General features: G+C 42.1%; 1 protein-coding gene across 8 annotated transcripts in view; it reads left to right on the top strand.

The window, feature by feature from the left end:
- Positions 1 to 13856, top strand: part of Rbfox1 (RNA binding fox-1 homolog 1) — a 1681994-nt gene that overhangs the window by 1075976 nt on the left and 592162 nt on the right. For all 8 annotated transcript variants that reach the window (XM_036197533.1, XM_036197529.1, XM_036197532.1 and 5 more), the window contains one exon: positions 4254 to 4295. In XM_036197533.1, coding sequence (XP_036053426.1) covers positions 4269 to 4295 — 27 coding nt within the window. In that variant the 5' untranslated portion in view covers positions 4254 to 4268. The remainder of the gene's footprint in view (positions 1 to 4253; positions 4296 to 13856) is intronic.

The raw sequence follows: 13856 nt of genomic DNA, 5'->3' as shown, positions 1-13856 counted from the left end.
ACTTCCTCTCTCAGCATTGAGACCATATCTAGCATATTGTGCAGGTGTGAGCATGCTGCCACACTCTCCCTGTATTCTGTATGTAGATTCTTACTCACTGAGCCATTTCTCCTGCCCCACTTACAGAAATTGTGTGTGTGTGTGTGTGTGTGTGTGTGTGTGTGTGTGTGTGTGTGTGTGTGTTTGTTCTTTGAGTTTACCTCCTTGGAGTTAACAATCGTCTTACACTTGTGGGTTTCTATCTTTCTTCACTTACGAGGACATTCAGCAGGTGTGCCATTCATTTTCCCCTCTAAGTGGACACGGTCTCTCTGTTACTTTTCTGTTGCTGTAATAAAACGCCCTGAAAAAAGCAATTTAAAGAAGAAAAGATTGATTTGGCTCACAGTTCCAGAAGGAACAGAGTCCCTCATGGCAGTGAAGGTATGGAAACAGTAGCATGACCCAGCTAAGCCCATTTCATATCCACATTGGAAACAGAGAGAGAAAGAAAGAAAGAGAGAGAGAGAGAGAGAGAGAGAGAGAGAGAGAGAGAGAGAGAGGGAGGGAGGGAGGGAGGGAGGGAGGGAGGGAGGGAGGAAGGAAGGAAGGAAGGAAGGAAGGAAGGAAGAAAGGAAGAAAGAAAGGAAGGAAGAAAGGAAGGAAGAAAGAAGAGGAAACAGGGCCAGGCTGTAAAGCCTCCAAGCTCTCCCCAAGTTGTGTGTTTCCTCCAAAATACTCCACCTCTGGAAGGCTCCATAACCTTCCCAAACAGCACCACTGTCTGGGGACCAAGTGTCCAAAAACATGAGCCTACTGTGAACATTTCATACTCCAACCACAAAGAAAAGAGAAGGAGAGCAAGGAGGAGGGAGTGTAGGCTACCTCTTAGGAGCACAGCCTTTCATGTCATGAAGGCAGTGTCCTTTTGCTAAATATTAGGCATCTCTTGTTGTCCCCAATGGCTCACACCCAGTGTAGCCTGGGGTTACTCAGAAGGAGACTGCCTTGTGAGGGAGTAATGGGGAGGGAAGGAGGGCAAAAGGAAGGGAGGACCCTCACTTTCTGAGGTTAAGATGCCTCAGGATAAACCTAGAGGACTTCTCCTAGGACGTGTCTGTCTGTGCATGGGTACTCATTGCTGAAGATTCCTGGAACTTGTCTAATTGTCCCTGTTCATTCATTGCTGAGCTTTGGGCTGTCTTGAATCAGCTACCAAGAGAAAGTGAGATTGGAGAGGATTTCAGGTTCAGACCTTGGTTCCCATTCTACATCAGTCTTCTCAGAAAGCCCAGGTCCTTCCTCAGTGTGCCCTCTCCGAAGCCCACATCCACAGAGCAGCCGCCCACTTTCATTTCCCTCTCTCCCTGTCCTCCTACAGCATGGATCTCTTCTGCCTGCAGATTTCCCCCTCTTTCTTCTTAAGGTTTACAGAGATATATCTGACCTAATCTAAACAGCCCATTTCAAGTATAATTCAAAGTGAGATTTTCTATTTATCTGGCTAAACCCATTTACTTCTTAATAATTTGTAAAAAAAAAAAATCTCTTGTAGATCCTTTTTAAATAAGGAAAATTTTTCTTTTAATAATAAGGAAAAAATCCTTGATTTTTCCTCTTTAATGACAAATTAAATTATATTTTTGGCAGAAAATAGGAACCATAACATTTGTGCATTTTTGTAGCTTTATTTCTTATAAACTGCAGTGGGATTTGGTTTATTTCCTATATGTGTTTTTTCAGAACTGTGATTCTAAGTGCTGTTTGTTGTATTATTGCTCAGAATTTGTGATTTATGCTTAATTTTCCCATTGTCATATATTACAGTGTTTATCTCTTATAAATAATATTGTGATTAATACCTACATATAAATTAGTCTCCCTCCTTCCTTTCTTTCTATCTGTCTTTCTTTCTTATGGTACCAAGAGTTGAACCCAAGGACTGAGCGTGAGCAGCAAGTACTTTACCACTCAGCTACATCCACTGGTAGAGTGCTTGCCTTATACTAATGCACAAAGCCTGGATTTGATCCCCAGCACCATAGAAACCAAACGTAGTGGTGCACAGCTGGGTTCTAAGCCCTCTGGAGGTGGATTCAGAAAGATCAATAGTTCAGAATCATCCTTGTCTACATAGCTAGTTCAAGGCTAGTCCAGGATATGTGAGACTGTGTCTCAAAAGAGCAACAATGACAAAAAAGCAAGCACCTGAAAGAACTCTTCCTGGGGTAATTCTCTAGGTGAAAGGGTCTACAATAGCACCATGCCTAGAGACTGCAGGCTCAGATAGCTCCTAGGCAAATATCCTTGTTTTTGTTTTTTATTTTAGAAAAGTAAAAAGAAACTTTCACTACAAAATACATAAAATATACATGAAGAGTTGGTTGCTGAAGCTCTTGTCCTTCAGTAAAGTTGCAAAGAACTCCTAGTACCCTGTCAAGGGCTAGGAGTTAAGAGATTTTACAGTGGTTTAAAAATAAAACTAGAAAGAGACAGTGTAACCTGTCAATAATGCAGAACTTAGTTTAATTTTGGCCATTTTCATTGAAAGTTCATCCATCAATCCTCATCTCTGTCAAAGGACCATATAAACCAGTTTTTCTGGATGTATCTCTTTCTGTTTATGGCCTCCTCGGTATAATCAAGTAAATACAAATACCTCTCTGGCTGTCCTCTGCTAGTGCATTTTGTTTTTCTTATTTGGACAACAAATGATATGGTCACTCTAATAAAGCCTCCTTGGACGGTGAGAAAAGCACCTTGGTCAGGCACAAATCACCCATGTGTGTTTGGCAGGGGGATTGCTAATACTGCATCTTGGAGTGGTACTAGATATCAAAAGAGATCAGGCTTTCTTTCCCTGCTCTAAGATTTGGCCTCAGAGTCCTCTTCCATGCAATCTATCTAACTACCATCCCCACTCAGTCCTTCTTAGTACCATCCCCACTCAGTCCTTCTTAGTACCATCCCCACACAGTCCTTCTTAGTACCATCCCCACTCAGTCCTTCTTAGTACCATCCCCACACAGTCCTTCTTAGTACCATCCCCACACAGTCCTTCTTAGTACCATCCCCACACAGTCCTTAGTACCATCCCCATATCATCCATCAACTACCATCCCCATACATTCTGTCTTATTACCATCTGATTGGACTGGATCATTAAGCCCTGTCTGTTATCCCAGTGTCTCAGGGGGCTGAGGTAGAAGGATCACAAGTGGAAGGCCTGCTCGGTGATGGAATGTGTTCGAGGCTAGGCTGGACTAGTGGATAACATCAAAATAACAAATGAAGAGAGGGCTGTGTATAATTTAGAGGGGAAGCCCTTGCTTAGCTGATATGAAATACCAACTTCAGACCTCAGTACCACACAAACAAAAATAATAACTAGAGAACTAGGTAATTCCAGTGTATGCAGATAGTATTGCTAGCACTTGACATTGGGGGAGATGCTGCATTGGTTGTTGTCCCATCACACCCAGCCAAGTATGGCTTTAAGAGAAGACCTGTGCACCTCTTAAACAGGACTAGAAGGGTATATGCACAAAGAAGGAATCGCCATGCTTTTGGGGCTGCTCCCCATCCTCTCCTGCACCTCTGCGCCATCCCCTTAAAGGTACTTCACACCCTGTTACCTACTTCTGGATTGTACAATGTAGAATGGTAGTAAACAGTCCACTGTCTGAATCTAGAGAAAAGGTAGTTATTACTGTGAATTCTGGGACTTTGTTGAGCCCAGCCATCAAAAGTAACTAGTTCTTTCTATTTCCCCCTCTTCTTTTCCTGTGCACATGTACATGTGATATGTTTAGATGTGCTTGAGAGTGAGCAGACTTGTTACATCAATGCACATGTCTGCTTATGTGTTCACATATGTCTGGGCATACCTGTGTGTGGAGATGCATGTATATGTGTCTGTGGAGCTCCAAGGTTGACATCCAGAATCTTTGTCAATCTTCCACCTTATTCACTTTTTAAAATTTATTATATTGTATAATTTATTGTACACATATGCATATGAAGGCATGCTATGACACACCTGTAGATCACTTGTCAGAGTTGCTCTTCTGATCTTACCATGTGGCTTCGGGGATTGAGTTCTAGTCCCGAGGCTCAGAGGCAAGTGGCTTTATTCACTGAGCCATCTCACCTCAACGCATGCAGCCAGCGTTTATGTGGCTGCAGGGCTCCTGCAGCCACTCCCCAGCCCTGTGCTTTATGCTGCCGTTTCTGGGGAACCTCCTGACAGTCTCCACTTTTTCTCTTTTCTGCAGGTTTTGAGGCAACAGATGAATTGTGAAAGAGAGCAGCTGAGGGTAGGTACAACCTGCTTGTAGCAGGCTTCCTGCTTCCAATTTCTGTGTGATAAGCAAAAATGCCCTTGTCTCTTTCGAGACCTAGAGTCTAAATAACAGGCTTCATCTCAAGACGGGTAGAGCTGGCAATATTTATCCCAGCTAATTTCGTATTGATTGAGCTGGTAAATACAGTAGATCTTCTTTTGAAGTGCCATTATAGTATATATGGATTTTTTGATTTAGAATCGGCGATAAATACTTCTCTTATGGAATTTGTTTGACATCATTGGACTTCTTTTAGACAACATGAGGTCTAAGTGATCACAAAGGTCACGAGGACTACTTGCTGCCTTTCTCATGTGAGTTCACAGCTGTTTGCTGAGTAACTAAACTGCTATGGAACTGGGTTAGTGAGCAACACCTGTGTCAAGGCTTTTTTTTTTTTTTTTTCTTAAGGAGAATTTGAATTATCCATACACTTTGGATCTTGGTGTCATTTGTATATAAGGGAGATGAAGCCAGAGTGTGAAACTTTGTAGTTTGTTCTGTTACTCAACAGTGAATTTCCACATTCAAGTGTATCGTTGCATGAGAGTTTTCCTTGGGAAAGAGGAACTTTTTCTCAGTGGTACCATTCAGTCTTCACCGTGTCTTAGTTGGACATCCTTATTTGCATGGGCTTTTGTGGAATTTATGAAATACCTGGATTCCTTCCCTCTGTTCTCCATTTGTTTTTGGATGCTCATAATTCAGAACAGAATTTAAGGTTATAACTGACCACTCTTTGATATCACTGCTAGGGACCTGTCATTCTCACGGGACCATGTGACTTAACTTCGTGTTTTCAGATTGCTATGAAAACTAATGGAATCTGTGGCTTTTTCAAACATAGCAGTGTTTGAGGTGGAGGCCTGGGGACTGTGGTCCTCCCAAGTGTTTGAGTAAATAATGCAGTAAATGAATTCAATGCCTTTGTACACTGCTAGTTACATCTAAGGACATTTGCTGAGCTGTAATCTCCAGGTGACCAGGACTCCTAGCGTTCTTGCTATTTTCTGATTGCACTTGTCGTCTGGTTTGTTAAATCTTATCAAACAAACAATGTATCTGCCTGTAGGAAATGAGATGGTGACCAGAGATTTCTTTTCTTGTTATGCTTATATGTTTTATGTAATATTACACCCAGGCCTATATTAATGTTTCATCTCAGTCCGAATTTCTTCTAATAGTAATGCAATTCTTGCATGAGACAGACACCAAGACATTTGTTGACTGAGGATTTAGTTCACTGGTAGATCATTGACCTGGCATGCATGAAGCCCTGCTTGACATAAACGAGGTGTGGTAGAGGTAGGGAGATCAGGAATTCAAGATCATCTTTGGCTACAAAGGGATGCAAGCGAGTTTGAGGCTACCATGGGCCCACTGAGACACTGTCTCCAATATTTTAATGACTTTTGTTCTATTCTAAGCTTTACTGAACTCTCCTACTGCTTTCTCTCTGCAACCTGAATGAGTAGTTTATCCTAGTAAATAATGTATTGGAATTTCAGATTTTCCTCTCCTGTTTGGATGAGGAAGATGGCCAGAAGTAGGTCAGTGCAGATAAAGAGCACCGGATGCTTATGTCTCCAGGACACTTTGACACAGTCCCCAGAATTCAGACAGCACTAAGCTCTCTATTGCAAATGTGATGTTGCCTTGGAGAATTAAGGGTATAGAAGACAAAGAAGAGCTTGTCTGCATTTTGAGGGGTTGATGATTTGTTAAGGGCATTGTCCATAGGGTACAGTATAGAATCGAGGAGGATGTTAAAGCTATGTACTCTATATGATGAATTATTTAGTTGTGACCCATGTGCAGCCCCAGGGATCTCCCTACACCCCCAACCCACCTCTGCCATCACAAATAGCTGCTTTAATTGAAGTTATTGTTTACACCCTGTTTCTAGAATTTTGAACTAATTTGTGTTTTAAGTCAACTAATATACCACTTTGCAATTAATAAAATGAACATTTATACCACTCAGTTTTGGCACCAAAACGAATGCAATGATGTTTTCTCTTTCCATTTGACTCAGGTATCCATTTCCCACAGGGAACCTCCTCCATGTTATAACACACTGTTAGATACCTCTTTGTTTCCCTTATGTGTATGAGGATGCATGTATGTGAAAGCCAGGAAATATCCTTGGCTTCATTACTCAGGTATCATATAGCTTGCTTTTTTATCACTGGCTTGCTTGATGCATCAGTAGGCTAGGCTGGCTGGCCAGCAAGTCCCAAGGATGCTCCTGTCTCTGTCTCCCAAGGACTAGGATTACAAATCTGCCATCATACCCTGCTTTTTGAATCTGGATTCTGGGGATCAAACTTGGGCCCTCATGCCTGCAAGTCTTATGAATTAGGCTACCTTCTTAGCTCTTGGATGTTTTAAGTCAGCATCTCAGCTGGTGACTCACGTTGGTCCAAACTCCCTGTGAAGCCAAGGCAGGCCTTGAACATTGGCTGTCCTACTGCCTCTTCATCAGTGGTACTGGAACTTACAGGCATGGGTCCCCACACCCTGCTCTCAATTTTGACAGCTCAGGCTTCTGTGTGGTCATTTTCCCCTGTCTTGTCCATTGGTAAAATTCAGCATGGATCTACTGTGTCCCACCTCTTCTTTCCTCCTTCCTCTACCCCTCCTTTCTCTTTCTCCTTCCTCCTCTTCATTCTTCATCTTCTCCTTCCATTTCCTCCTCTTCCCATTCTGCTTCCTCCCCTTCTCCATCCTCCTCATCTTCTTTCTCTTCTCTCTCTCCTTTTCCTCCTCCTTCCTGTCCCCCACTTCCCTTCCTTTTTAGTGGTCATGAAAATCAAACTACTCTCTACTTTTTATAAACATTGATAAACATTGCACCATCTAGGCCTCTGAATCAGTTTGACTCTGATCCTCTCAGATAATATAAGAAAACTCACAAGCCTCTACCCTTGTGTTGAGGGGTTGGATATTATAGGGGAATGGAGACATTGGCTACCGAGTACAGTGAGACTTAACCTTCTCAACATGCAGACAAGAGCTGAGCGAGTATGTGCCACACTGGACTTGTGGCATTGTACTTCTGAGCCTGTGGAATGCTCATCCTGTGGGATAACATTACATCACATCTTTCAGAAAGGGTGAAACATTTAGAGAAAAAGGTATTCTTTTTTCAATTCTCTCTCAATCCTTTTTATGTCAATGAGGAAGTCATAGTTTAAACTAAAAGAGATTCAGCAAGGCTGTAACACTTTCTAAGCTTTTTTTTATAACAGAGAGGAAGTATGCCTCAGGCTTTAAGCCTGCAGCAGCCTGAGCATCTATGCCAACTTCAAAAGCATTGTTTGCAAAATATAGCAGTCAAGAATTAGGGGCCTAGAGCTAGGCCCACTGAAAGAATGTCTAAACTTTGCAAGGTTTTTGCACTTGTGCATTTGTGCATAGTTTTAAAATCCTCTGTACTTTCAGTTTCTTATATGGTCTATTGGAGACAATAATTGTACTTATTTTATGAAGTCTGCCTATGCATGTGTGTATATGCATACATGCACAGGTGTACACATGTGTTAGTTACTTTTCTTTATGACCGAGTACTTGGCAGGAAGCAATTTAAGGAAGAATTTATTTTGGTTAGTGGTTTGGGAGATGTAGTCCATCGTGGCAGGTGAAGCATGGGGGTGAGCTTGTTCTGTGCCATGCTGTTACACTTAGGTGTATCAAAAAGCAGAGCTCTCCAGCATGGAGTGGAGCTGCCTCCCCCTCCCCACTTAATAGCTCTCAAGCCCCACCTCCAGCAATCCACATCCTGGATCCAGGCTCAATGTATTAAGGGTTCTGCTTTCTCTGAGAACAGCATCAGCAGCTGGGGACCAAGGATATTGGTCCCTGAGCCTGTGGGAGACATTTCCCAGCCTCTGTGTGCTCAAAGGTTAAACAATGAATGTAATGGGGTGTTTAGTAAAAGTATTGCATAGGAAACATTTTTAAGTGTTGTTAAATTTCAGTAGTTCTGTTTTTTTTTTTTTTTTTCTTCCATCAACATTATTTGCAGTTACTGATACTGGTTTTCTGTTTGCAGTGGCAGTGCCAGGTTGCCTTGGCAAATGCATCCATTTAGGTTAAAAATGAGTTGCTTTCAAGGTAAATAGGAGCTACACAGTGTTACTGATTGCCCAGAGTTATGACAAAACTGGTGGTAGTTGAATGCAAATAGCTGAAGTTTTCAAAATACGGAAATCAGGGTGCCAGCCTTCTTGAAAGATGTCGTATAGCCAGCCTATCTACATTATCAATATTTAATTTGCCAGTTCGAAGCAAGTTTCTCAGTTCTGCAAGATACAAGAGTGATGTGGCTTGCAGAAATGCAAATTGCTAATGATCTTCTTGGCTTAAACCCATTGCCTTCATCCAGGCATCAGAGAATGAATCTTCTAGACTGCCTGGAATTGAGCTATCAGAATGAGTCTCTCACCTCACCCTCCCTCTTTCAACATCCATGCATTCCTCAGTTATTCTTAGGGGAGCAGAGAAGGAACTATAAACCCCCATGACTCCTTCCAGATTTATATTTTCTTGACTGTAGTTTCTGAGTAGCTCATTGTGGGAAAGCTTGCCTCCATCCAGTTATTTATTCAGGAAATATTTTTGAGTGTGAACCAGATGCCAGTCACTGTCTGCATAGTGGAGATGTAATGCCATAATAAAACCAATACATTTCTCATACTCTGATACCTTGCAGGCTAGCGGGAAAAGACACGCATTTGTCAAATAACTACTTCCAAAGTCCCTGTGAAACTGGCAAATATCATATAAGTCCATGCTACACAGAGAGGCACAGATGAGAGACTGTTATCTTACTGGCCTTCACTTATGAAACTTAGTGGATGAATGGGTAAGATACTGCCCCATACCTTTAGAAATCATATTGGTGGGGCTACATCATCCCAGGCTGTGGTCGCTGTGCATGAGTCTACCTTTCTTTTCACCCGCTGTGGTGTCTGCTTGCCAACAGTCGCTTGTATGTGTTCCCAGAGCTGCCTCTGCCAGCTGCGCTTGTTATTGTAATTACATTATTTAGTGCAATATTATGTAAACTGATGAAAAATGAGTGCGGTAAGAAAAAGAGCTGTTTCTCTGAAGACGAAGTTAAACACTTTGGAAACACTCTATGAAAGCAAGCCTCAAAAATTAGTTCAATTAGCTATGGGCCAGAGGACAGGAGAGTATTAGTGGGGTAGTGGGGTGGGAGGCAGGAGTCTGGAGATTGTCTGTAGCCAGAATGTCTCTGAGATGTGTCTTCTTGTTCCGATTCTACTTTAAGCAAAAGCAAACATGATGCAGTGGCCTGAGGAAATAACTCCATAGTAAATCACTGGACTTGCAAATGTGAGGCTCTGAGCTAGATCTCCTTAGGAGAAACAGCCAGGAGTAAGGGTTAACACTTGTGATTCTGGTGCTAGAGGAAGATCCTAGGAGTTTAGTGACTGGACAGTGGAGCCCAATTGCTGAACTCCAAATTCATGAGATAGCCTGTATCAAGGAAGTGACGTCATTACTGAGAATATCTCCTGATGTTGCCTTTGGGCCTGCACATAGATGTATTAGTGCATATATGCATGTATGCACACATCCATGTGTGCACATACTCACACATGTGCTCCTGTTCATATACAAACGCACACATACACACACATATAAAAGAAGAGGTGATGCAAAGTTTAGGGTCACACAGGCAGGGGGTGGCAGAGTGTGGTTATAGTAGCCTCTTGTAGGTCATAAGGTCAGTGTGGTGACTATAACAGCAATGTCATTGTATAGGAAAGCAGCCATATACAAGGAGAATGGTTGAGGCTGTGTTTCAATAAAACTTTATTTATAAGAACAAACCATGAGCCATAGTTGGCTGACCCCTGTGGAGAAAGAAATGTTAGTAAGGTTTATAGATGAAGGCTATTAAGGATTTTCCATCTTCAGAGTATTCCTGCAAAGAAAATGCCTTACGTTTATATGTAAATCCACAAATTGAATGTGCATTACTAAGTTTATATTTTTAAAAGAATGTTTATAAAAGTTGCTTCATAATGTAGTCCCTTTCTATCTTTTCTCATTTCCATACAGGAAGCTGAGACGAGGGCTTGAAACAGAAAAGCATGCTTGCTTTTATATTGCAGCCCCAATAACTCAATACTTCATCAATCTCTAAGAGAAGGGCAAATTGATCCCAGATGACTTTGAATCTTCCAGCCAGCAGTTTGTGAGAATCCAAGAGGAGTATGACATTTGCCACATATATGTGCTTTTTCCTAGAATAGTCAAAGTGTTTATTGACATAAAGTATTATATTGATCATATATACATGCATTTCATTTATTTGTTATTGTCTTTGTATAACGTGTGGATGTAAGCATTGGGCACACAGACACCAAGGCATGTGTGTGGAGCTTAGAGGGCAAAATTGGGGAGTCAGTTCTTTGCTTCCAACATGGGTTCTGAGGATCAATCTTGGGGCATCAGGCTTTAGTAGAATGAGTTTCAGTCCACTGAGACATCTTGTCTACTCAGATGTGCATTGGAAAGGTTTAATTGCTTTCTTCTTCTGACCCTATTCTCCACATTAACGTCCAAAGGATTGGCAGAAGCTAGACTCCAGTGACTAGCTGGGACAGGAGCAGAAATCAGAGTTAGTAGGGGATTTGTAGCAAGGACACTGAGGACACAAACCTGAAATCTGTGTTGTCAGCCTCCCAAACTCTATACAGACACCAAATGTACATTCCTCTGTGTATGTGTTCCTACACACACATACACACAGCCCACATGCATACACATACATGCATGTGTGTACACACACACACACACACACACACACACACACACACACACACACCAATACACCCTTGGCAGATATCTGCTTGCTTCAGTATTATCCAACTAATGGGTCTGTCTTTGTACTTTTCTCCAAGCAGAGGGGACCTGTCCCTACATATGGAGCGCTTTCCTTCCAGAAACTATATACATTCCATGCAGCTGCAGCCAGCCATCTCCAAAGGCAGCTTCCCTGCTGAAGTAGGTGTCCATAAACATTTAAAACTGTTTTCCTCACAAGCCTGCCCTCTGCCCCTCCCCTTTTACTCTGCACGTGCTCCCTGACTTTGGCTAGAGCATTCACTGAGCAGCACAAAAGAGTGGATCAAGAAATCCAGGAATTAGTGATAGATTTTGATTTCCCCATCTTCATTGTGAACCTTGAACAAATGCACTGGCAGCCACCTTCCTTCATCAGTGGTGGCCAATCCCGTGACTGACACATGCTCATTAGTCTCTGCTTCTTTGAGCCTTTGTGACCATTTCAACACTGATAGTCTAGGAAACTGCAAAGTAATGCCTCTCTCCTTACCCATTGCACTTGGCTCAGCCCATTCTCCCAGTCATCATATACCTTCCCAGGGCAAATCTGTCCTGTTTCTTATTTTATTATGAAATCTGCATCAAAAGGCTCCCAGCAAAACTGCTAACAATGCTGGCATTTCCCTTTGTCACAAATGTCTTCATTTCGTTAACTGATGCCTCCATGAGAACTTGTCTTCCTGTTCTGTTCCTCAGAGGTCTGAAAACCATTCCCTTGGGGAAAAAAGATCCTTGCTAGGACAGCAATAACTGTCCCTCCTTGGAGAAGAGGAAATGAGCCAATGGGTTTCACTAGAATTTATGTCAGTAGCCATAGCAATAGTAGCAGCCCAGGACTCCACTTTGCTTGGGTCGAGTCATGCACCCCACCTTCTAATTGTACACTTGGTAGCCTAGGGCCTTTACCTGCATAGAGCTGCACACATGGTCCACTTCCAACAAAGAAATAAAGTACTTATTCTTAGCCACTTGGTGACTCCCTTTTGTGGAAAATTGCCATTCAATCATGTCCTAGAACATATCTTGGGAAAGAAGGCAAGGGACAAATCTAGCCTGAACCAGTTTGGGACACATATATAGTAAGGCAAGCTGTGTCATCTAGTTAACTTTGAGGAAAGAAACACCTATTTACCATCTTATGCCTATGTCTAATTGGATGTACATTTGATGAAAACCAGATGCATCATTGGAAAGTACATGCACAGTGGAGAAAGAGTTATGTATTCCAAGTCTGTCCACCAAAATTAAGAACTACCCATACTAAGCCCCTTAACAACCAACTCCTCCTGCTCCTGGACCCCTAAAGAGAAATTCTAAATAGAAAGTAAGCATAGGTCCTTATTTAAGTTACCCAGTGCACTCTTGCATGTATTGATATGGTCTATCTTCTGGCTCCTGAATAAATTCTCCTTATTTTTTTGCAAGTTGTGTGTACTTCTTCTTGAAGTCCTAGAGAACCAGGAAGCAAAATGATCATTGTTAGTAATACAACGTAATTTTTCCTGACACTGTGACCCTAAGAAATATTGGGACAGCAGAGCTCTTTATATTTCTTCCTGACCTGGGATCACTCTTATTTAGGCTATGTTTGTATATATGTGAGTAATGTACATCAAGCACAATAGCTAGATTAGTGGTTTCTTTTTTATTGCTGTGATGAAAAGCAAATTAGAGGAGAGTTTATGTTATCTCACAAACTCAGGGAAATCAAGACAGCATGGACCTAAACAGCTTGTCACACCAAGAAACAAATCAATAAATCTGTTCTCATACTCTCATAGAGTCAAGAACCCAAACCCATGAACTAGGTCCCACAAATGGACTGGGTCTTCCCACTACAATGAACATAATCAAGGTAATACCCACAATGCACACCTACTTGCCAACCTACTCTAGAATTTCCCTCACTAAAACGTGCTTTCCAGATGATTCTAGATTATAGGATGTCTGATAATAAAACTCTTCTACCCTGAGGTAGCCAGCACCATATTGTCTGCTTAGGGTCACTTCAACTTCCCATTATGTGCAGTCTTCTAGGGAAGATAAATCAAGGGTCCATATTTAGCTGATGGATGGAGATATGACCAAGGTTGACCAATTGGACTCTTACTCCTGAGCCATTGGATTTTAAGTGTAGTGATGTAAAACTGGAAAAAAAAATACTGGGGTTGAAAATAAGGAGTGGATTCATTTATATGGTGATACCCTTGTACAACTAAGTGAAGAGGGATTCCCTGGGCTACATCCTAGATCCTCCCTGATTCCTCTCTTTATGTCTTTAAGCCTGGCTATCCATCCATCCATCCCTTGAGCTACCTCGCATCCTTTGAGTGATCTCTTTTTTCTGCTGAAGTTAGTCAGAACCTGCTCCTTTTTTCCTGTGATCAAAGAATCCCTACTGATACACTGGGGAGACATGCAAAGTTGGAGAATTGCAGAGCCGAGAGTTTGGGGAAAGGTTTGCTAAAAGCTGGCTCTTCATCACATCCTGCAATGCTTCCCTGATGCCTCTGAGCATTGCCAGTGCTTTGTGGTGTTGGCAGCAGGGAGGGTGGAGCTATCATTGAGGCTAGGCACAGGGCGGGGAGATCTGTCTATACTGACCCACTTCCATGGCAAGGAGCTGGCAGTTCACAGCCTATACAGTGATTT

This window comes from Onychomys torridus, chromosome 8 (assembly GCF_903995425.1).
Source record: "Onychomys torridus chromosome 8, mOncTor1.1, whole genome shotgun sequence".
Taxonomy (NCBI): Eukaryota; Metazoa; Chordata; class Mammalia; order Rodentia; family Cricetidae; genus Onychomys; species Onychomys torridus.
Note: the sequence above shows the minus strand (reverse complement) of the source record. Positions and strands in the feature narration are given on the sequence as shown.